General features: G+C 36.8%; 2 protein-coding genes and 1 non-coding gene across 3 annotated transcripts; 2 read left to right on the forward strand and 1 right to left on the reverse strand.

Annotated features, from left to right (window-relative positions):
- The first annotated feature begins 3,060 nt into the window (after window positions 1-3,060).
- Window positions 3,061-4,826, forward strand: LOC133709504 (protein TIFY 9). The gene is made up of 4 exons (XM_062135277.1): window positions 3,061-3,575; window positions 3,682-3,802; window positions 4,121-4,202; window positions 4,383-4,826. Exons 1-4 carry the CDS (start codon window positions 3,222-3,224, stop codon window positions 4,426-4,428), a joined length of 603 nt encoding a protein of 200 aa, XP_061991261.1. The 5' UTR covers window positions 3,061-3,221; the 3' UTR covers window positions 4,429-4,826.
- Window positions 4,827-19,775: 14,949 nt separating this feature from the next.
- On the reverse strand, window positions 19,776-19,866 carry LOC133713245 (small nucleolar RNA SNORD36). The gene has a single exon (XR_009847913.1). It is a non-coding gene; the product is annotated as a small nucleolar RNA SNORD36 (small nucleolar RNA).
- Window positions 19,867-20,069: 203 nt separating this feature from the next.
- LOC133709761 (small ribosomal subunit protein eS27y) lies at window positions 20,070-21,045 on the forward strand. The gene is made up of 4 exons (XM_062135620.1): window positions 20,070-20,218; window positions 20,312-20,413; window positions 20,561-20,589; window positions 20,692-21,045. The coding sequence occupies exons 1-4, from the start codon at window positions 20,216-20,218 to the stop codon at window positions 20,816-20,818; spliced, it is 261 nt and encodes an 86-aa protein (XP_061991604.1). The 5' UTR covers window positions 20,070-20,215; the 3' UTR covers window positions 20,819-21,045.
- The last annotated feature ends 574 nt before the right edge of the window (window positions 21,046-21,619 follow it).

The raw sequence follows: 21,619 nt of genomic DNA on the forward strand, positions 1-21,619 counted from the left end.
CAATGAGAGAAAAAAACATGGCATACCGCCACACCCCATATACACGAAAGCATAAAGAAAAGTAGAAGAGGGGAACATTCAAAAGCACTAAAAACTTTTGAAAGATAAGTAGTTCAATAAGCTCATACAATGGGCATATTGGTAGAGAAAAAGAGCATCTAGAAAAGAAAGACCATGAGATAATATTCACACAAGTTTAAAACGTTGGGGCATAAGTCCACCCCGAAGGTCAAGTCAATACAATTATCCAATGAAGGGTGCAGGCTAAGAATGAGAGGGTTCATAGTTATATAATTTTTTTTTTTTTTAAAGGTTAGTTTATATGCTAATTAGCACTTGATATGTGGTCATTGTGGTGTATTTCAAATTCATATAACAAGTTCATTTGATAAGAAACTCATGTTAACAAGACACAAGTTAACAACTATAATACCCCTTTAAAAAACAAATAACCTATAATAAATAAATGCTTTAAAATTTCATTAATTAATAATTGATGTAAGGCCATTTGGCTGTATCCACTTTTTTTTTTTTATGAAAAGAAGTCAGCCCAATATATATATTCAGCAAACAATACAAAAACGAAACATCCCTATAGGGTCGAGAGAAAAATTCGTTCCTTAGGGAACCCTAAAACCTATTATGAAACAAGAATAAGACCCAGGAAACCCCGAGTACACCCGCCTTTTAGGAAATTCACGCACCATTATTCCAAACATATGCCACAAGCTCCTTTCCTTTCAGATTAGAGCTTGCAGTAGCATCTGCACCATTCAGATTGTTCAACAGGCTCTTCTTGGCAGACTTTCGCTTCCCTTCACAGCTTTCTTCTTTTCAGCAGTTCCAGGTGGGAGTTTGTTTTTGCTCCTCACCGGCCTCCCTTTCTTCTTCTTCACCATGCCTTGATCATTCTGTGGCATTGCAACCAAACCCCTATCTGCAGGTTCTAGGGTTTTTTTACCCACTGCCAAGCTCAATTTGAGTTTCTTTGGAGATATGGTGAGCTCAGCCTCAACCCTAGATCGACGCTTGCCTATCATAGTCTCCACCATACTGTCAGAATCTCCAATCTTTCTAATGCTTACCTTACGACGTGGTTTCTGCATCAAGTAAGTAGGGTTGCACAAAAGCTGCTCAGGAATCATCCTTGGGAGTTGAGTTTTGAAGATCAAGCTATGCCCATTGAATGAAACCCTAGGAGTGAAAGCAGCATCATGGATGCAACCTTTCAGAGCCCGACCCAGTACCCAGGCTGCCAACCCCAACCTGCACCGCCGCCAGTGTCCCCAGCACTGTACGCTCTGCATCAACATATTCCTCATTCAGCACTGGTCCCGAGCAGGGCAAGCCAACGTGTGTGACCAAGCCACACACCCCACACCTTCCAAACAACTTATCATACTTAAACTTTCACAAAAACTCGACCGTATCCTCCACCCAATACCATCACTGAAAGGATATTGGCCGGATCAAAGGAATCTCAACCCGAATACGATACTTACCAACCTTCTTTCCCTGCTTATCAATGTCCTGAAAGTCCCCCAAGGTATACCCAATCATTGTCATCACCCTTTCGGATATGAAAGTAGGTGGAATACCTTGTAACGTGATCCAATAAGATGACTTAACCAGCGATACCTTCTCAATTGGAATAACCCCATCATATTCTGCCAAAGCCACAAGAGCACGGTTAAACCCCCATGGCTCACCCATCCAAACCCTAGCCCAGTCTGCAGGATCCGAAAAAGTAAACAAAACCGTACCTCCTTCAGCCTCTTCGACTTGCAACGTCCCATTGACCCTCTATGCAGATCGAAACATACCTAGGAAGGAGCGGACCTTGAACTCCCTGGCAGTGAGGAGTTTCCCAACCATAAAAACTTCAGATTGTCGCAATCCCTTGCCTTGCGACGGACGAAGAGATCTACCTTCTTCTTTCCCTCTGCTAGAGCGAGAGAGGAGGCGAGTCGGGCAACCATAGCATCAACGGAACTCATGATGAGGCAGTTGAAAATTGCATAGAACGCAAAAATCCTAACCCTAGAAAAGATAGAGAGAGAGCGGCGTTTTTTTTTTTTTGACATACGTAATAGATGAGACTTGTTATCTCACTCCCAAAAAATAAATTAAAGAAAAATTTTATATACACATCCTTAACTACTTAATACACATCCCAATTTTTTTCATTTCAAATAAAAATTTATGGGTAGAAAAAAATGACCAAAAGACACATCTATATTAGATTGATAGAAGAAAAAATTTAGATGAATTATGTTGTCTCTTCTATATATCTCTTTGTTTGTTCTTCCTAACCCTAAGCTTGCACACATCAACATTACCATCATAATCATCTAGCTATATTTGTATATGTCTAAAGTAAAAATGAACATGAAATTTCTTCATACACCTGCAATTATGAGTTAGAGAAGCTAAATAATTTATTCAAGATGTAAATCATTATTCACCTGAATTGTTATTCAATTCCTAAAATAAGATGAACATGAAATCATTATTCACCTTTAGCATGAAAATAATCTATGTCCTTTTATTCAATCCTATTTCTACTCAATGAGGAAAAAAAAAAAAAAGGTCTAATCCCATCAAGGTCTTCGATTATGGTGTATGACACTGTCTTGATCTTGGACACGAGGTCGATTGATTATGGTGCTGCCTTGATCTTGGATAATGGATGTTGGTTTATGAGAATTGAGGGTAGTTTGGATATTTTTGAGTTGTGATTTTAGTAAAATGTTTAGGATAAGAAATTAAATAAGTGGTGTATTGAGTAATTAGAAATGTTTATTTAAAATTAGTCAAAATTAAAAGCACGGTCAAGGTACTCCAATAAATGGGAACAGCCTATGACATTTCTTATGACAAATTCTATTGCATAAGAAAAACAAGAGCTCCTTTAAAAAAAAATAAGGAAAAACAAGTTTGCATGTATGGACCAGTTTCCCTGTTTCCATAATTTCTGTTTCCTCCTCGTGGAAGACGTGTGCCCATAAAGCCCTAAAAAGACTGAGACAAACACAGTCCTCTCTCTCTCTCTCTCTCCACCTCCCATGAAACTCGTGCTTCTTTAAATTCTCGTTCCTCACACCACTTTAGAGTCCCACACAACAGTTTCTTCCCGCCTCGCCATTTAAGACGCTCTGAGCTTCTCATCATTCTTTCATTTCACAAACAAACTCAAACCGAAAACAAGTCAACAACCAAACATGTACACACCGGCCGCGGCAACCGTCGAGCTCGATTTCTTGGGAGTCGGGACGACGACGATTATGGATCAGCACCGCCACAACCAGCAGCGTGGTGGTGGTGGTGACACCTTCTCTACTGCCTTGCCCAAATCTCCGTTCCAGAAGTTCCTCGAACGCGGAAGAAGCTTCCGAGGAATCCAGGCCCGAGAAGTGATTCCTAATCTTCTCAGTTCCGAAGTTCTGAAATCCGTGATTGCGGCCAGGAAATCCGTGGCTGCGGCTCCGGAGAATTCCCCTGAAAAACCAAAAGCAAAGCCTATGACGATTTTCTACGGCGGAAGCGTCTCTGTTTTCGACGTCACTCCGGACAAGGTTGGTTCTTTTTCTTAATTAGATTGCTTTGTGTTAATGGGAAATTTTATAGGTTCCAATACATAGTTACTAATTAATTACCATTACAATTGTTTGCTTTGCTTAGTTTGAGAGCATAGTGAAGCTTGCCATGGAAGAGAAATTCAAAGCTGCTGGAGCTGCAGATCATCAACCACTGGAGCCAAAACAACAACAGCTGGTGAATGTTGAGGATCCTCTCAATGAAGGTAGGTTCTGTAATTTCACTTCGCATTTACATGTTAGATTTCTTTTTTGACTCTAACTTTAAGGAATTGTATTTCGTTGAGAATACTACACTTTTAGTATTGAATTCAAATACAGTAAAGTAGATTTGGTTGCAGTTAAGACCGTGCACGTTAAAACAGTGTTGGTCTAACTAAATCTTCTTTATTCTCTGGTCAATAAGATTTTTATTAATTTTTGTGTGATTATATATAGATAAATAATGGGTAATTCGGATATAATATATCGGACACATTTTATTTCGTTTTTGCGTAACTTGTGTTTTCATTATTATGTTTCAGATCTGCCAATTGCTCGTGGAAAATATCTGCCAATTGCTCGTGGAAAATCACTCCAAAGATTTTTGGAGAAGCGTAAAGAGAGGTAAACCCGGCCACACACGAATTCATTGCTTCCTAGACATACTATGCTACTTCAATTGTAACACCAAGTCTGGGTCAACAGTAACACTACTGTAATTAACCTAACTTTGGATAGAGATGATGAGCATGTGACCCTATGATAGCTAACTGACGCGTTATGTTTGATTTGATATGATTGCAGGTTGAACACGGTGTCCCCATATGGTTGTCACACCACCAACTGCTAGGAGTCTAGGCCACGCCAAACGCGTTTCGCAACCGAAAAAAGTTACAAGACTTTAGAAATCTAATTAGAAAAGAAGGAGACGAGAGTAGTAGTACTTAGCATTTTATGTTTTTGCTTGAATTATGAATGGGGCTCAAAAGAAAGAGTGTATTCCCCCCTTGGCTATAGTCTTTTTTTGACGTGAATGCTGTACAAAGGCTTTTTCACGTTTTAGTTACGGGGGGCTTTTGCTTTGCTTTTGGCCTCGTAGTATTATTCTCTATGTCGACTCGTCTCCTTCCTCCCACTTTCCTTAGTGGTCTTTATGTGACCATTCTTTTATTAATGTCATAATGTGTAAAGCATTATATATATGACACTTCAATTCAATTCTTTATAGATTATCAGTATTAGCACCTACTCACATGTGACATTTTCTTTGCGACCTAACTGTACTGTTGTTTAATACTATCATCGAGTTTCGTGGAACTATATCATTCTGGGGATTGGTTTGAAATTTAGAAACGTGTGTTGTTTAGAGCATACATAAAACACGGAAACCACACATGGCTATTTTCTAATTTAACTTAGCTTGGAAGTCATATCCCGTTTGTTGTTTTGGATCTGGTATTTGTTAGTCGTGATGAATGGGGCAGCTCTTTTTAAAGGGACAAAAGTCTTCCTTCTCCCTGAAAATTTACTAAAACCAAGGCATAATTTTCAATTTTGAGACTCCCACACCTCCACCCAGCCTCTATCTTGACCAGATCTTCTAGGGTCTCCTCCAATTTAGTCACATTTTCTTTGTTTGCTCGAGCTATTATTTCCTTTGAATTTTGCGTTTATTTGGATTTCTTTCTCTTATAAGGCCATCTACATATTAGAAAGTCGTCTTAAGCTAGTCTTTTAGATCACCATAATTCTTGGACGGCTATTAAAATAAAGATGACTTTCTACCGAGAACTTTTGAAATGAGGAATTCATGATAACTTTCAAATCAATGGTTTGATGAATGTTTAATTTTAATTTATAATATTCAACCAAGAACTCATCAAACCATTAAATTCATAATAAGCCCTTATTTTAAAAATCTGTACTAGAGTCTAGAGAGAGCTCTTTTAAGACAACAAAAACTTTTGAGGGGATTTTAGGGAACGTGATGTTTGAAATCACATGTTTTGTTCAATTCCAATACCAAGTTCAAGCAATCATACTAAATTCGGGTTTCTTTAATATCATTTCAAAGTAAGACATAAAGAGGCTCATAGCGGTTGACTTGCTTGCTTTGGTTTAGGCCTGTCATCGTATACTACATGATCAACAAATCAAGTAATTTATTTTGCTAATAACATAAAATTCGGACCTACTTATAACATAAAATGTTGATTTGACTATCTCAGTAGACTTCCTGCATCCAATAATAAAATCACAAGATCTACTAGATGGTCTAACATTCTAACCATGATGACCCACTCGATGGTTTTACCTCCCGAGTCCAAACTTGGGTACATAAGAGATTTGAAAGACCTGAACGTTCTTTTAGATTCATCCGTCGACAAAGCAACAAGACTCGTGTGAATCGTGTCCTTTGTTAGGTGCCGGATTAATTCACAAATAGCAAGACTGATTTAATTGTTAGTGGGGACTGGGGAGGGGTACCATTTCATGAAACACGTGATTAAATATCTTCATCCTGAGAAACTTACTAAGAATTTCTACAAATAAAATTATATTCAAATTTTAACTTATTTACCATGACCACCCTAATCTGTCTCGGAATATATCTGTCCTGGAAATCAAACCGAAATGTATTGTGACTAACAAGCCTCTCCTTAGGCCTCATCAAAAAGCCCGCGGATCAAGTGGGCCGATGGAGGCCCGCCAAAAAGCCCGCAAAAACCCGGCCCGGCCCATAAAAGCCAGCTAGGCCCGGGCCCATAAAAGCCCGTAAACTATTTTATATATATGTGTGTGTGTGTGTTTATAAATATATATAAAAATATATATATATATATATATATATATATATATATATAATAGATATGTGTGTGTGTTTATATATATGTATATATATATATATATATGTGTGTGTGTGTGGAAGTTCTCATACTTCTATATAGAATATGTGCATGTATATTCTAAAAAACAAGTGACAACGGTTGACCAATTCGATCGGATTCGAAAATATGGTGAAATTAGCTAATTTTTTTGGGTTAATGCTCATACACCCCAGATTCCTGAGAATACTTCTCATACACCCCAGTGTCTTATTTTTATTCCTCTTTACACAACTCTTTCTCGTTTCCTTTCTCACCATCCCATCTTATCAAAGTCCCTTCCAGTAGTACCCTTTTTTCTAAATTGTCTTTATCAATTTGGTTGTTTGGTTTCTTTGCTATCTGTTTTCCTTATTTATTTATAGTTTTGATGAAACGTGGTGAGCCCATCAGAGTTTATTCGTTTACATATATATACAGACGTTGCAATCATCCTCTATTTCAGAGGTAAACAGTACACTTTACTATTCAAGATTTCTATCATTGACATATCTGCAAAAATACTAGCAAAGAACTGCATAAGGAAAGAGAAAAATTGAGAAAATTGAAAGAATACAGAGAAAGTCTTAATAGAGAGACACCCAATTACTGGGATATTATCTATAGACTTCAAACTAGAATTTATAAATTAGAAGAAGATATTGAAAATCTTTTATACATTCTGGAAGAGGAACAAAAACCTCTTGATTACCTGAGCATTGGTTAGATCCGCAGCGCAAATCACTGGTATCAGAGCTTGCAAAGAGCTCAGCAGGGGAACCCCCCCATGGGGTCAATATCTGATTTGATTATAGAGAAACTAAATTCTCTATTAGAAACTTCTGATGAAAAATATCAGATCCTGCAGAAAGAAATATCTAGATGTCAAAATCATCTAGAAAAAATTCCTGTTATAATCCACCAATTAGAAAAATTGGAAAACAAACTGGATTATATCAAAGATCTTCCAAAAACGGAAGAAGAAAAGCTAACAAGTGTTAGTAGAAAAATCCTTGAACAGCAAAAAACGCTGGATTCTATGAAAACTATACTGAATGACAAGAAAGTGCCTACAGTAAAAAAGAAAGCTAATGGATTCAAACCATTAGAAAGACCAGAGAATCCTGTTCCAAACTTGATTTTTCTGGATCCTTCAACTAGTTCTACTAGTATTCGGTATGAAAAGCCGAAAGAAACTCGAGATGTTAACATGATGAGCATCTTCGGGAAAAAGAAAGGAGTACAACTCCTAAATGCTGAAGAATTTGAATACAATGAAATCGAGCATGAGGTAAAAAACGCCTCAATCCCAAAGCTAGATTTCAAACAAATATACAAAAGGGGAACATTTGACCTGATGGATAGCCATCATTTCAAATTACTGGAATTTACAACCCCCTCTACAACAGGAGAAACAGATCTATTACTGATCACTCCTGCTGAAGTTGCCAGAGCAAAAGCAAAAAATTATCAATTTATGCACATTGGAGCAGTCCAAGTTGGCATAAAACTTCTTGCTCGAGAAGGCATAAACTGTTCAGTTCTATGTGTCTTACAAGACAATAGACTGGAAGATTTTCAAGCTAGTCTTTTGGGAACCCTTGAAGCATCTCTATGCAACCAGGTGGCATATTTCAACTGCTTCCCCAACTTCTCTACCAGCTTGAAAGATGCAGCTCACTGTCTCCGACTGAGAGTCAAGACAGATGGCATATCTATGAAAAATGATATGCAAGAATTGGCAATAGTATACAGGATATACTATAAACTGATGAGTACCATAGTAGAGCCAAAGACAAGGATATCAAACATCTCTGGTCTTACTACTGGATTCCTCACCAGTCAGAAGAACCATTCACAACAGATCCACAAGGTTACTTGGAATAAAGTAACGTTTCCTATTGAATGGAAATTATCCGGTCCGAAGCTACCAGCAGAAAGTGCAAAAGCAAAAATTTACGAAAGCAGAAAGACTGGAGAAATCAGTCTAAATTTTGACAATCACAGAAAAAGTGATGTCTGTCCTGAGAATATCAGGATAAACAAAAATCTTCTCAGAAGAAGCTATAGTACTAGAGAAGCTAGTACTAGTGGCACAAAACCCACTACTGAAGAGCCAATCACTGAAGAAGACCTAGAAGCTGATCTAAATAGACCAGTTAATATGCTTAGAGCACAAAAGCTCTATGATCTTTATGAAGAAGCAGAATTCTGTGAAAATCCAGAAAGATTAGAAAAACTAATCGAAGAAATGAAAATTTTCAATCCAGGAAAGGAAAGAAAACTCCTTCCCTACCAGGATGTTGAAATGGAAGAAGGAGAAAGCTCCAAAACTTCCATCACCAGAGAAAAAGGAAAGGTGAAACTCCCTATACAAAAGGTCGCTACGGGCAGAGATGGAGAAAGAAATTCTCAAAGATTTGTCCCAGAGGACAAGATACCCAGAGTACCAATTACCAATTTTGGTATCTGGTTAGACCTGGATAAAACTCTAGACAAGAGAAAAACTCTTGACCAATGGGTAGACAGCCTGATGATGGCATCTGCTCTCACCTTTGGAAAATTCGAAGCTCCTGATCTTCAGATGTACTTTGAAACTACTCTCACAGGAGTAGCCAAGAAATATTATTTCTCTTTCAAAGAAACAGCCAGAGGAAAAGAATGGCTGGAAGATATCAAAGCTTCAAAATCTCCGTATGATTTTGCAGTACCCCTGTACGATCAGTTCTGTGGAGATTCTACAAATATGAGTGAAAAGGCCAGAGAAACGGCCAAATCAAATATCTATGCTCTCAAGATTTGTGACATGAGATATTTTGAAGAATACTTGAATGAATTTCAAGAATATTACTGTACAATTGGTGAACTAGAAAGCACAGATCTAGTCAACCTGTTGCACAGGAAACTCCCTGAACCATGGAGAACGGCTGTGCGAGAAAGCATAGCAGAAAAACCAATTGAAAGATTTTCAGTTGGAGGAATTGTCGACAGAATCCGGCAATTACTGAAAGAACAATGCAAAGCCAATCTTAGAGCTAAGATGGCCAAGAAACAACTCAAAGGAGTTGAGAATTTCTGTTATGGAATATTGGATGTACCCACTAACTGGAGATGTCATGAATCCAAGTTCCTCAGAAAAAGAAAAGAAAAATATTACCCCAAAAGATTCAGAAAGGGTAATAAGAAAAGAGATTGGAAATTCAAAAGAAGTTCCAATTACAAAAAACAACAGGAGGAAAATCCTAAAAAGAAATTCTTCAAGAAAAGGAAGAATACTCATCAGCATAAACAACAACCAGGCAAAAAGGCTTGCAGATGTTGGTTATGTAAAGCTGAAGGGCACTATGCCAATGAATGCCCGGAAAAGGGTAAAAGATCTACTAAAGCTCTCTTTGAAGAATATGAGCATATAGTAGAATCTGCAAATATGAAAGGCTACGAAATAGCCTATTCTGATGATGAAGAAGACGACATGTCAGTTTACTCTGCCTGGTCTGAAGAAGAAGACTATTCATCTGAGTCTGAAACAGATTCTGAAGTAGAGTACTTCGAATCCAGACAAATGAATGTTTTGAAAATCAAAAACTGGGAAGAAAGCAAGACAGAACCCCTTATGTCTTCTTATCAGGTGAACCCTGGTACATTCGTTTGCGACTACTGTTTATGTCACGAAAAGGATGGTCTCCCTATGTTTTGTGAAGAGTCAAAAAAGACTTATCACAAAGAATGTTTCATAACTGAAGCAAGAAGAAAAACCAAGAATGGCCTTGTCAGCCAATTGGTCGATCAAGAATATGAAGAATATTTCTCTGAGAAAAAAGAGAAAGAAGTAGAAACTTTGTTCCAAGAAATCATGGAACCATCTTCCTCGAAACCAAAGGAAGAACTCATCGGAGAAAAAACCGATGACAACTTTGAACTGTTCGAAATACCAGAAATTGTAGAAATGGTAAAACCACCAAAGACTGCTCATCTTTTAGAAAGAAAAGAAGCAGCTACAGCAGCCACTGAAACATGGGATCTACTTGGCCAACCCTCTGGCAAGTTTGACTATAAAGTCCGATATGATCCACCCTCATGGTTCAGTAATCCAGACTGCAAAGAGGTAATTCCTACCGGCTGGGATGATACATGTAATAACCCGAAAATTAGTGTCAACTATAGAACACTATATTATTAGTTATATTCGAAAAGTCTTACTTTGTTTTGAGTATTTTCTTTTTAGAAATCAATATCATCACATACCGCACTGAGAAGATATGTAATTCTTTTTAATACTAGACTTCTAGTAAACTTATCAAAATACCTTAGTTCGTATTTCTTGTGTACACTCGATATTTATCATTGAGCTCAATACTATTATCTATATTATTTTTGTGATGCATGTCATTTTAGTACTAATTATTGCTATTTTTTTTACCTTAAGAAAGCACTAAAGTTCTTTACTTATTAATTGGGTAAATGTGCATATGGATGTGTGTGTACATACATACATACATACATACATACATATATATATATATATATATCTATATATATATATATATATATATATAATTAGCAAGCTGATTTATGCTTTCTTTCTTTTATTATTATTTTTTATTATTTTATCTTTTCCTTTAATCATTTAACCTAAATAGTGATTAATCACTCACCTTACAATTTCCTTTAATCATTTAACCTAAATAGTGATTAATCACTCACCTTACAATATTAAGTCACTTACTTATTTTATGCTTATTTCTAGCCTATATAAACACATGATCTCTATCATATTTTCCTACAAGCTTAACAATCAAGTGCAAAACTGATTTGAAGCCTCCTTAGTTGAAGAGAAAACTCAAGATTCTCACACAAATCCTTCACTCTTTTTCTCTTAAGAAATTCCCTTTTTGTCAAAGAAGTCCAAGCTTGATTTCAAGACCAAAATCTTCACCTCACCTTCTGAGTTCCTTAAGTAAGTATATGAAAACTCTCTTATAGTCTTTTGCCTTAAATTTTGATCAATTTGAAGAACCAAGAATAAAATGGTGTAAAAACGTCACTGCTGCATAATCCAATTTTTCGTGCATAAAACTTATGTATTTGCTGATGAAAGTTATTCTACCTTAATCTACATGAAAAATGGCTCATTTTGGGATTTTGAATCACTCAAAAAGGTTAAGAAACGAAGAAGTTATGGTTAAAAGAAAATTGTTACTTTCCATTTTTTTCCAGAATCCGGCAACTTTTTCCAGAAACCGGTGAGTTCATGCATTTTCCGGCTGCCGGAAATACTAAAAATTCTGGTCTTACTCTTGTTTTATCTAATCAAGTTCATATAGATGATTTCTAATTGATTTTGTATCTTAATTTTACATTTTAAATGATTTTTAAAGCATTAAACAATGAATCTTTCAAAACTTTTCCGGTTGGTTTTACCGGAAAACTCATATGATGTTCATAACTTCAAACGATCATATCTCACTCATTTCTTATCCGTTTTCAATGTTCTTTATATCAAAACGAAGCTTATAATCTGAACTTTAAATCTGGAGAGTATCAAGAGCAGTGGTCAAAACTACAGGACGTATTAATATATGAAATTAAGGTTAAAGTAAAGAGTGACGATTACTGTACTGTTCTGGAAAATCTTCATTTTTTTGGACTTGGACACATTGCACATGTTTACATGGACTGTATTATTGAATTCCTTGTGAAAAACCCTTTGAAACGGTGTACTCACTAATTCGGACTTGTGATGGACAACATAACACATTTTGAAGTTTGATGACTCTAATCGGAGAAACATGAATACGGTTGATGAACTTCAATGAACTTGGACATAAGGACTGAAATACTAACTATAATATAATTTTGTTAAATTGTTTATAGTTACTTATTTAATGCTTGTGCTTTATTATTACATATTTTACTTTATTTCAATTATGTATAAGCTTCTTTTTAATTATGTTGTTTGCTAGTGAATTTACTTATTTGTGATATACAATTATGTTACACATGTTTTCATATGAGATTATTTCTAAGTATATGTATCTATATGTGTGTGTACATATACATATATTACGATCTATAATTCATAAAGATTGTATTTTGTGAATTTGATTATGTCTGAAAAGTACAATTGTGAAGCCGGGTGATTACAACAACCCCGTGCTTAAGTGAATTACTGGTAAAATTGTTTTGTGATATGAGACGTTAAGCCTGGGCCCTAGTCCCTTCAGATAGTGCACTATTATACTCTTAGGAAGGTTGCTTACTTTGAGTATACATACTTGGGTATAGTACGTTGGACCCTGGTATGCTGCGGCTTACCCGTGCTTTGGTATTATGGACCCTAGCACGTGGATTTATGAATTATTACCAGTCAACCTGGCTTTCCCGTGTTTTGGTATTATGGACCCTAACACGTGGATTTATGATTTGTTACCAGTTAATCCGAAAATTCACTAAGAAGAGGAGTGTACTTATATTATTTTGATCAAATATCTATTTGCGATATATTATCAATATGTTATGGTGCTAAGTGAAAAGAGAATCGAGCATGCATTGCTTTGAGGTTATTTCATATTAATGCTGCAATAATTGTTGGTTCAATAAGGAGATGTGATTATGTGATTTATTACCAGTCTCATAAACCATTCACACGGATGAATATATTTGTATATATGTGTGTGTGTATTGTGTGTATACATATACATATTTAAGAATTCGTATGAACATATAAATGGTTCTTGGTACATTTTGAATTGGTTGTCCATATTTGATTTCTTATTAGACACATTAATATAAGAATGTAAGTTGTGTACTTACTGGGCTTGTGTTGCTCATGATGCTACACCTTCTTGTTTTCAGGTATTGAGTAGATGCTTGGGGAAACGGGATGAACCTACTAGATAAAAGAATGTTTTTCTATTACTATCTCAAGAGAAATATTTTGTTCAACTTCAGTATTGTAAAAATAATAATTTCAATTCCTAATAAAAGTACTATTCAGACATGTATATAATTTCTTTTACTTTCTATTGACTTATTCAAGAAGAAAATTTTATTCGTTTTGACTCACGTCACAAATTCACGAGCCATATTTCAGTACAATATTGGCCTTGGATTTGGGGGCGTGACAATACAAAACCCGATAAATCGCCCATTCAGGAAAATGTTCCAGAAGAATGTAAACCATTCATTCCAAAGGAACAAGCTCAGGAAAATGAGCTTCAACAATCGAAAGTCGTCTCTACGAGTAGATACAGCAACTACATAGAGATTGGACTAAAATTCCCTGATCATAAAAAATATCATCTACATGCCTTTGTAGATAACGGATCAGGATTTACAGTTGCAAAAAAATTTGCAATTCCAGAAGAACTCTGGAAAGAAGAAAAGAAAACAGCTACTGGCGTTACTTTTGATGGAAGCCATCTCACCATGAATAAAGTAGCAAAAAATGTTCATATCACCATTGGTGGAGGAACATTTACCATCCATAACGTCTGGCAATCTGAAGGCCAAGGCGCAGATTTCTTGTTGGGTAATGATTTCATTCTCCAACAAATATTTATTCAGGATGAAGAAGCAATAGGCTTCAGAAAAGGAGAACAGGTGTTCTGGGCTGATAGGCTTATTCAAGCCAAAAGTATTGTAGGTCCAAACTTTACTACCCAATATCAGAGATCGCAACAGAATAGTGGTGATCTTATCCCCTACAAACCCAAATTTGAACCAATACTCCAAATAAAACAACAAGAAGAATTACTTGTTGAAGAATCTTCTGAAGAAGCAGAAACTAGTGAAGAAGAAGAAGCTAGTTTCATCCATGAGCATAACCTCAAGCACTTTCAGAATAAGCTTGAGTCTCAGAAAATTCCCACTCTTGAAAAAATCAAGAAACTACTCGAGCTAAACATCGATGTAGACCCTCAGAAGTTTTGGGAAAAAGACCCAGTGGTTTGTGAATTAAGATTGCATGACATGAATGCCCTCATCATGCTCCAGCATTCTACGTGAGAAATCATGCAGAAACCCTTCGAGGAAAAGCTAGAATGGTTATTGGCTATCGAGATGTCAATAAGAAGACTGTCAAAGACGGCTATCAAATTGCTCAAGTAAGAGTATCGATTAACCAGCTCAGAGGAGCTAAAGTCTTTTCAAAATTTGATGCAAAGTCAGGGTTTTGGCAAGTCAAGATGCATCCTGAGAGTGTACCTCTCACTGCATTTGGAACACCTCAAGGACATTACGAATGGTTAGTAATGCCTTTTGGTCTAAAGCAAGCTCCCTCAATCTTCCAGAGAAAAATGGATAATATCTTCAAACATGTTGCGGAGTTTTGCGTCGTCTACATAGATGACATTCTGGTCTTCTCCAAAAACAGAGAAGAACACATGAAACACCTCTATGAGGTTGTTAAGCTGATAGTTCAACATGGAATCATCCTAGGTGAAAAGAAGATCTTCTTTATCCTCGATGAAGTTGATTTCCTAGGAATAAATATCAAGAATGGAGTGATAAAACTCCAACCTCATATCCTTGAGAAAATTTGGAAGTTCCCAGATAGACTTCCTGATGCTAAGAGTCTAGAGAGATTTCTTGGTGTCATAAATTATGGGAGAGATTTCATCCCCAAAATCTCAGGGTTAACAGCAATGTTATCTCCTAAGACAAGTTCCAAAAGAAAATGGAACTTCACAGCAGATGATGAAAAAACTGTGAAGCAGATAAAAAATCTCTGCAAAAACCTCCCTCCTCTTCAACAACCAGAAGAGAATGATGAAATTATCCTCCAGACAGATGCGAGCGATAATTACTGGTCCGGTATAGTTCTGGCGAAAGCACCTGAAACTAACATTGAAAAAATCTGTAAATTTTGTAGTGGCAAGTTCAGCCCTGCAGAACTGAATTATCCCACAGGGGAAAAAGAAATTTTGGCTGTCAAAAAAACAATTTTAAATTCTCCAGCTTTCCTTAGAAAACCCTTTACTGTCCGCACCGATTGTGCTAGAGTAAAGAATTTCAAAATTTTCAAACTTGATAAAGCTGCTGATAGAGGAAGACTAGCTAACTGGCAATTATTCCTTAACCAATATGATTATGTTGTTGAATTAATTGTAGGAAACAAGAACTATCTTCCAGACGCCTTAACAAGGGAATTAGCCATGTTCAGTAAAAGAAATGATGACGACGACGAAGGTCGCAATCCCAGAAGCAGAATAGCTGGGAAAGAACATGAAACCGATGAGGATCCCAAAGAAAAAAATCCTCAAGAGGTTCCTGCTAAGTTCAAAAGGCTTAGCCACAACTGATCAATCCCAGGGTAAAGGATTGACTAGCCCGTCTCAAACGGTAGACGGTAAAGGCTCATCAAGACCGTTGACGGCTGTTGCTTTGCCAAAAAGCAAACCTACTCCAACTGGAGTAATAAATGTTTTCAATTACGAACTTCGAACGTTCGATACTCCTGTGTTTAGAACTGGCAGGAGATTAGCTTACCACCAGAAGGCAATTCTGGATAATCTTTTATTTGCCTTTCAGGAAAAAAGCAGTGGTCTAATGTTTCCAGCTCTCTTTGCATTAGCTGAAGAACTTTTTGAGAATGCAAGACCACAGTTCGAAGAACTACAGCAGAGTGCTGTCAAGAAAGAAAAAATTAACTTCCTTGAAAGTCCAGAAAGTGCTAGGATTCCTATCATGGCACTCACTGAAACAGACTGGCATGAATTCCACAATCTGATAGGAAGGCACAATTCAGAAGACCTAGTTCCTCCAACCCTCTTCATCATAGCTGGACCATATGTTGGAAGATACTTGGTAAATGTTCAGAGTGAACACCCCCAGTAACACAAGCTTTGGCTTGTTGAAAATGGTTTTGTCCATAATCTGTGGACTAAAACAAATGATGATCTAAAAGGTTTGCCCCCCATCATCGTCAATACAGTCAAGAATGTCAGGAAAACAGACGGCATACTCCAACTAAAGTTCAGATCTACGCCTCCAGAATGGATCAAAAAGGCAAACGGTAAGATTGAATACATTTCTCCATATCATTATGTGAGAATCATTCAAAGAGAATATCTACAACCTGCCTGTGTTGGGTACAATGGCCAACCAAATTCAAGCATCCCATGGATGAAGGCCATGTCCCTGGATAATATGAAGAAGATCATCTCTGAAGATATCAGCAATACCTTCCTGGCAGCAGGAGAGAAAACTATTATCACTGCTTATGATCATCCTGACGTAGTCAGCAGTGACCTATTTCTATCTCTCACCAGAAAAGAGATAGACTCGACAATGGCATGCATGCAGTGGGTGGAAAAGCTTGAAAATGACAACCACTATAAGATGTATGTTGATACAGATGTCGAGGACAACGTTACAACCACTCGCATGGCCCAGACAGATAACAACTCCTTTGTCTTTGGCCACCATTCTGAAACAGATGAGAACATGTGAAGTTACAGGTGATGAATAAAGCACCAAAATTAGTAACTGTAGCACTTTTGACTTTTCTAAAGCTACTTTTGCTTTTACAAAAAGAAGAAAGGAAAGAGACACTTCACCCACTCTTTTCGCTTTCCCCATCCGACCTCCACTATCAGGAGCACTCAGAAAGCTGAAAAGTCACGGAGTTGTTCTGTATATTCTATATTTTGAATTCCAGTTTGAAGTCTGCTCCCTATATAAGGAGCTTTAGTTTCATTTGTAAGGCATTCGAAAAACGGAAACATCAGTCCGATATTCGAAAAGAGCCATAGTAGTATACTTCCATCTAGAAGTGAAGTAGTGTGCTTCAGTACAAGTAAGTACCTATTCTCATTCTTATGGATAGCTAAACAGCTTTTGCTGTTTACCTGAGAATGAGGCTCTGGATGTTTAACATGTATGTATATTTGAATAAATAAATTCGTATGGTTGCTCACCCATTTCTTCAAACATTTATAGTTGTCATTAAAATTCCTTAATTTAGTTGTCTTTATGTTTCATCTTTTAGTCACTATCTAAGTGTCTGCATCTTGTAGAATTCCTAGGTTCTGGTTGTACTGTTCAACTGAAAAAATCAGTTTTAAATCCAAAAACTAAGACAAGCAGCAGTGATTCCGCCTGTTAAGTATCCGTTAGGCAAGAGGCCGTTAGGAGAAATTAGGCATGTTGAAGGCTAGTTTTGTTTTACTTTTGACGTTTAAAATAAAGTTTGTTTGGTCAAACAGTATTAGCAAAACCACATACTAATATAGGATACAACTGGCATTTAGATAAAGACTTATCCCTGTTAGTCTTTTCTTAAAAGAAACAGTGTAATACAAAAGTATTGGGTAGTTGGGAAAAATACTAGTGCTTTTTGGGTATACGGGAAAAACCCCAATTTTTTTACCACATTCGTAATTTATTGTAATAATCACATCAAACGGTCAATTTTTTCATTTTATTTGAATTTATAGAGGTTGCTCTTTGGAGTGTATGATATATAAATATAGGTTTATAAGAGTAACTAAGTTTGACCTAGTTGATCGAATTCGAAACGAGAACTAAATTGGCTGGATTTCTTACAACCACCATAAAACATTACAATATCTCCATCAAGCGGTTGGTTTCTCCAAATTCATCTTCCACTTCATGGTTGTTTTAGAATGGACCTCAACAATTTAAATGCAATGTATAAGTCATACAACTTTAGGAAGCAAATTGGTATAGGCCAACGTATTTGTAATTAAAATTGAAAATTTTATGTTATGTCCACACACATCCATTGACTGAATATTTACATACGTGATGTGAAAAAATACACACGTTTCGCGGTCGTTATGTCATCGGTCAACCAAGAAGATATACAAGTGACAACGGTTGACCAATTCGATCGGATTCGAAAATATGGTGAAATTGGCTAAATTTTTTACCACACTCATAATTTATTGTAATAATCACATCCACCGGTTGGTCTTTTAATTTTATTTGAATTTATAGAGGTTGCTCTTTGGAGTGTATGATATATAAATATAGGTTTATAAGAGTAACTAAATTTGACCTAGTTGATCAAATTCGAAATGAGAATCAAATTAGCTGAATTTTTTACAATCACCATAAAACATTACAATCTCTCAATTGAGCGGTTGATTTCTCTAAATTCATTTTCCACTTCATGGTTGCTTTAGAATGAATCTCAACAATTTAAATGCAATATACAAGTCATACAACTTTTGGAGGCAAATTGATATAGGCAAACTTCTTTGTAATTAAAATTGAAATTTTTATCTTATGTCTACGCACATCCATCGATGGAATATTACAGACGTGATGTGAAAAAATAAGCACGTTTCGCGGTCGTCATGCCATCGGTCAACCAAGAAAACATACAAGTGACGACGGTTGACTAACTCGATCAGATTCGAAACTATGATGAAATTGGCTAAATTTTTTACCACGCTCATAATTTATTATAATAATCTCATCTAATAGTCGGTTTTCCCATTTTATTTAAGTTGATAGAGGTTGCTCTTTGGACTTTTGGAGTGTATGATATATAAATATAAGTTTATAAAAAAATATTATGTTTAAAGATTTATATGTAAATAAAACCCGCAAGGCTTAGCCCGGCCCGGCCCGAAAAAGCCCTCGAGGCCCGCATTAAATAGATGGGCTTGGATACTTCAATTTACAATAAAGCCCGGCCCGACCCGCTACTATTTAAAAATGGAGTAAGGCCCGGTCTGGCCCGACCCAAGCCCACTACGAATGGGCCGGGCTCGGCCCGTTGATGAGGCCTACCTCTCCTGAAACCCTGTTGCTGTCTAAACATTTTACAAATTTTATTTGAAAGTTCAAGCACGAGATCGTGGGCCTTTAAATCATCACTCTGGATTAACTGAACTGGGCTTCATGTTAGTAACATTTCGTTTAGCAACGTTTGTGCAAACCCAGAACTCTAATTAGTTTCATTCTCTGGGTTCATTCATCCCCACATAGTAACCTTGAGACAGACCCGACCCATTTGGTGAGTCTGCCCCCATAATCAGATATCAAACGAGCAAGAACCCATTTGGATCGGCCAATTTTAGTCCCACAAAACACACTTTAGATAGCCAGATATTAGATATGTATAAGATCTTTCTTTCATTGTAGAAGAGAATACAACAACCTTCTTACAATCCAGAAAGAAATTAGGTTTCTTTATGCCCGCAACGGAACACGAGCGTCACTTACGCTACTTCGCTCGGTTCTCTCAAGGCAATAACCAAAACACCCAGAACTAATTTCATGTCAAAACCCAGAAAAAACAACCTGGAATTTATACAAACTGAACAAAACCCATGATTACTTAAGTGAGCGAAAACAGAGCAGAGCATCAGTTTTAAAAAGCTCGAATTTTGGAAGCTTCATGGTTACTCACCATTCAGTTTTCATTTCCAAATGTTTCTCATCATTTGCTCTCTCACACTTCTTCACCAAATCTATAAAAAAAAAAAAATAAAAAAAAAAAAAATGGGAACAAACTAGAAGACTCAAACAGAGGCGGAGACTAGAGGCTAGAAGCACCCGTAACACGGCTTATATAGAAGGATAAACCCGAAACCCTAGCACTTCCAGACGGCGTCGTTCGGTATATTTAGACTGAAATGACGAGAATGTCCTTGAGTGATCGAACGGTCCACATCTCTCGGCTCTATTCATATAAGAACCCTCTTCCTCAATCTTGAGTCTTCCTCTTGCTCTGTTGTTTTAGGGTTTCTGAAGCTCCTGCCGCCCCTTCGCTGATAAGCAAACAGCGATTTGTTCAAGATGGTGAGCACAGCGAATATTTGAAGACCCTTTTTTCCGATCTGAAGCGGTTTCAGTTTAAATTGGGTGCTGATTTTTCGTGGTTTTGAAATACAGGTGCTTCAGAACGATATCGATTTGCTTCACCCACCGGCTGAGCTCGAGAAGAGGAAGCACAAGCTCAAGCGACTCGTGCAGACCCCCAACTCTTTCTTCATGGTAACTAAAATCGACCTATTACCCTTTTTCGTTTTCTTCAAGATTTGATTTTTATTTTTTCCAAGGACAAATTTTGATTTGTTTCTTTTAAGATTTGATTTTTATTTTTCGGTGGGGCTAATTTTGTTTTGTTTTGATCACGCCCAGGACGTGAAGTGCCAGGGTTGCTTCAACATGTAAGTGATGCTAATTTTGAATGTTCAATTTTTATTGATGCTGTTAGTTTCTGTTTTCGTGTGATTTTAATGAAGCGAGTTTGTGTGTGTGTGTGTGTGCAGTACGACTGTGTTCAGTCACTCCCAGACCGTTGTGGTGTGTGGGAATTGCCAGACTGTGCTGTGCCAGCCCACTGGTGGCCGTGCCAGACTCACCGAGGGATGCTCTTTCCGAAAGAAGGGGGATTGATTCATGCTGATATTGCTTTTGCAAGAGGCTTGATTTTGAGGATGGTTCTCATTTTTGTAATGGGTTTCTAGTTTTTTCAAAGTGTAATTCTGTTGGAGAAAGTTTATGCACATTTGCCATGAGAGTGCTATGCTATGAGATGAAGTTCAGTGGTTAATGTTATTGATTACTCTTGGGTTAGTATCGTTGGAAATATGATTTGAAATGAAGTTAAGCGGTTAACGTTATCTATTACTGTTATTGTTGGTGGTATTGGTGGAGATGTTATTGACTATGATATGTCTGCCCTCTGTTATCAATGATTAAATCCTATTATCAATGATTAAATCCCCTCTGGATGATCTTATTGAAGTTATTCTGTTGTTTGTTGTGCCTTTTTTTAATCTAGAATTCGATTAGAAGTATGATTTAGTAAATTGTCCAGCTCTACTTGGTTTGGTATAGTTTTCTTTGTCTTCTGTCAAGTATCAGATGATCTTATCTATTTTAGGATGCAGTGCGTCTCTTGTTCAAGAAATCTCTTTTACTGAATGTGGGATGTATTTAGGAGTTGCTGATTACTTGGTTTCAGTGCAATGTATCATGTCTAGATAACATGGTGATTCAGTATTTCAGTTATTGACACAAACCTATGAACATGGAACCAATTATGGATCTCCTAATACCTGCATGGGTCTTGTATTTTAGTTTTGTGTATGTTACTTCTTATTGTTTTGTGCAATTGATTTGGCTGGTGTTGAATTGTTGGGTATTAGTAGAGCTGTAGTTACTCATTGTGAAACTATCATTTGGTAGAAATAA

Source organism: Rosa rugosa, chromosome 5 (assembly GCF_958449725.1).
Source record: "Rosa rugosa chromosome 5, drRosRugo1.1, whole genome shotgun sequence".
Lineage (NCBI taxonomy): Eukaryota > Viridiplantae > Streptophyta > Magnoliopsida > Rosales > Rosaceae > Rosa > Rosa rugosa.

What these genes read in the sequence shown, in the direction of transcription:
- LOC133709504 (XM_062135277.1), top strand. Translation starts at nt 3,222, where the DNA reads ATGTACACACCGGCCGCGGCAACCGTCGAGCTCGATTTCTTGGGAGTC. An exon ending in TGAGGATCCTCTCAATGAAG is followed by an intron (nt 3,803 to 4,120) that starts GTAGGTTCTGTA and finishes ATTATGTTTCAG; the next exon opens with ATCTGCCAATTGCTCGTGGA. An exon ending in TTGGAGAAGCGTAAAGAGAG is followed by an intron (nt 4,203 to 4,382) that starts GTAAACCCGGCC and finishes ATATGATTGCAG; the next exon opens with GTTGAACACGGTGTCCCCAT.
- LOC133709761 (XM_062135620.1), top strand. An exon ending in CCCCCAACTCTTTCTTCATG is followed by an intron (nt 20,414 to 20,560) that starts GTAACTAAAATC and finishes GATCACGCCCAG; the next exon opens with GACGTGAAGTGCCAGGGTTG. An exon ending in TGCCAGGGTTGCTTCAACAT is followed by an intron (nt 20,590 to 20,691) that starts GTAAGTGATGCT and finishes GTGTGTGTGCAG; the next exon opens with TACGACTGTGTTCAGTCACT.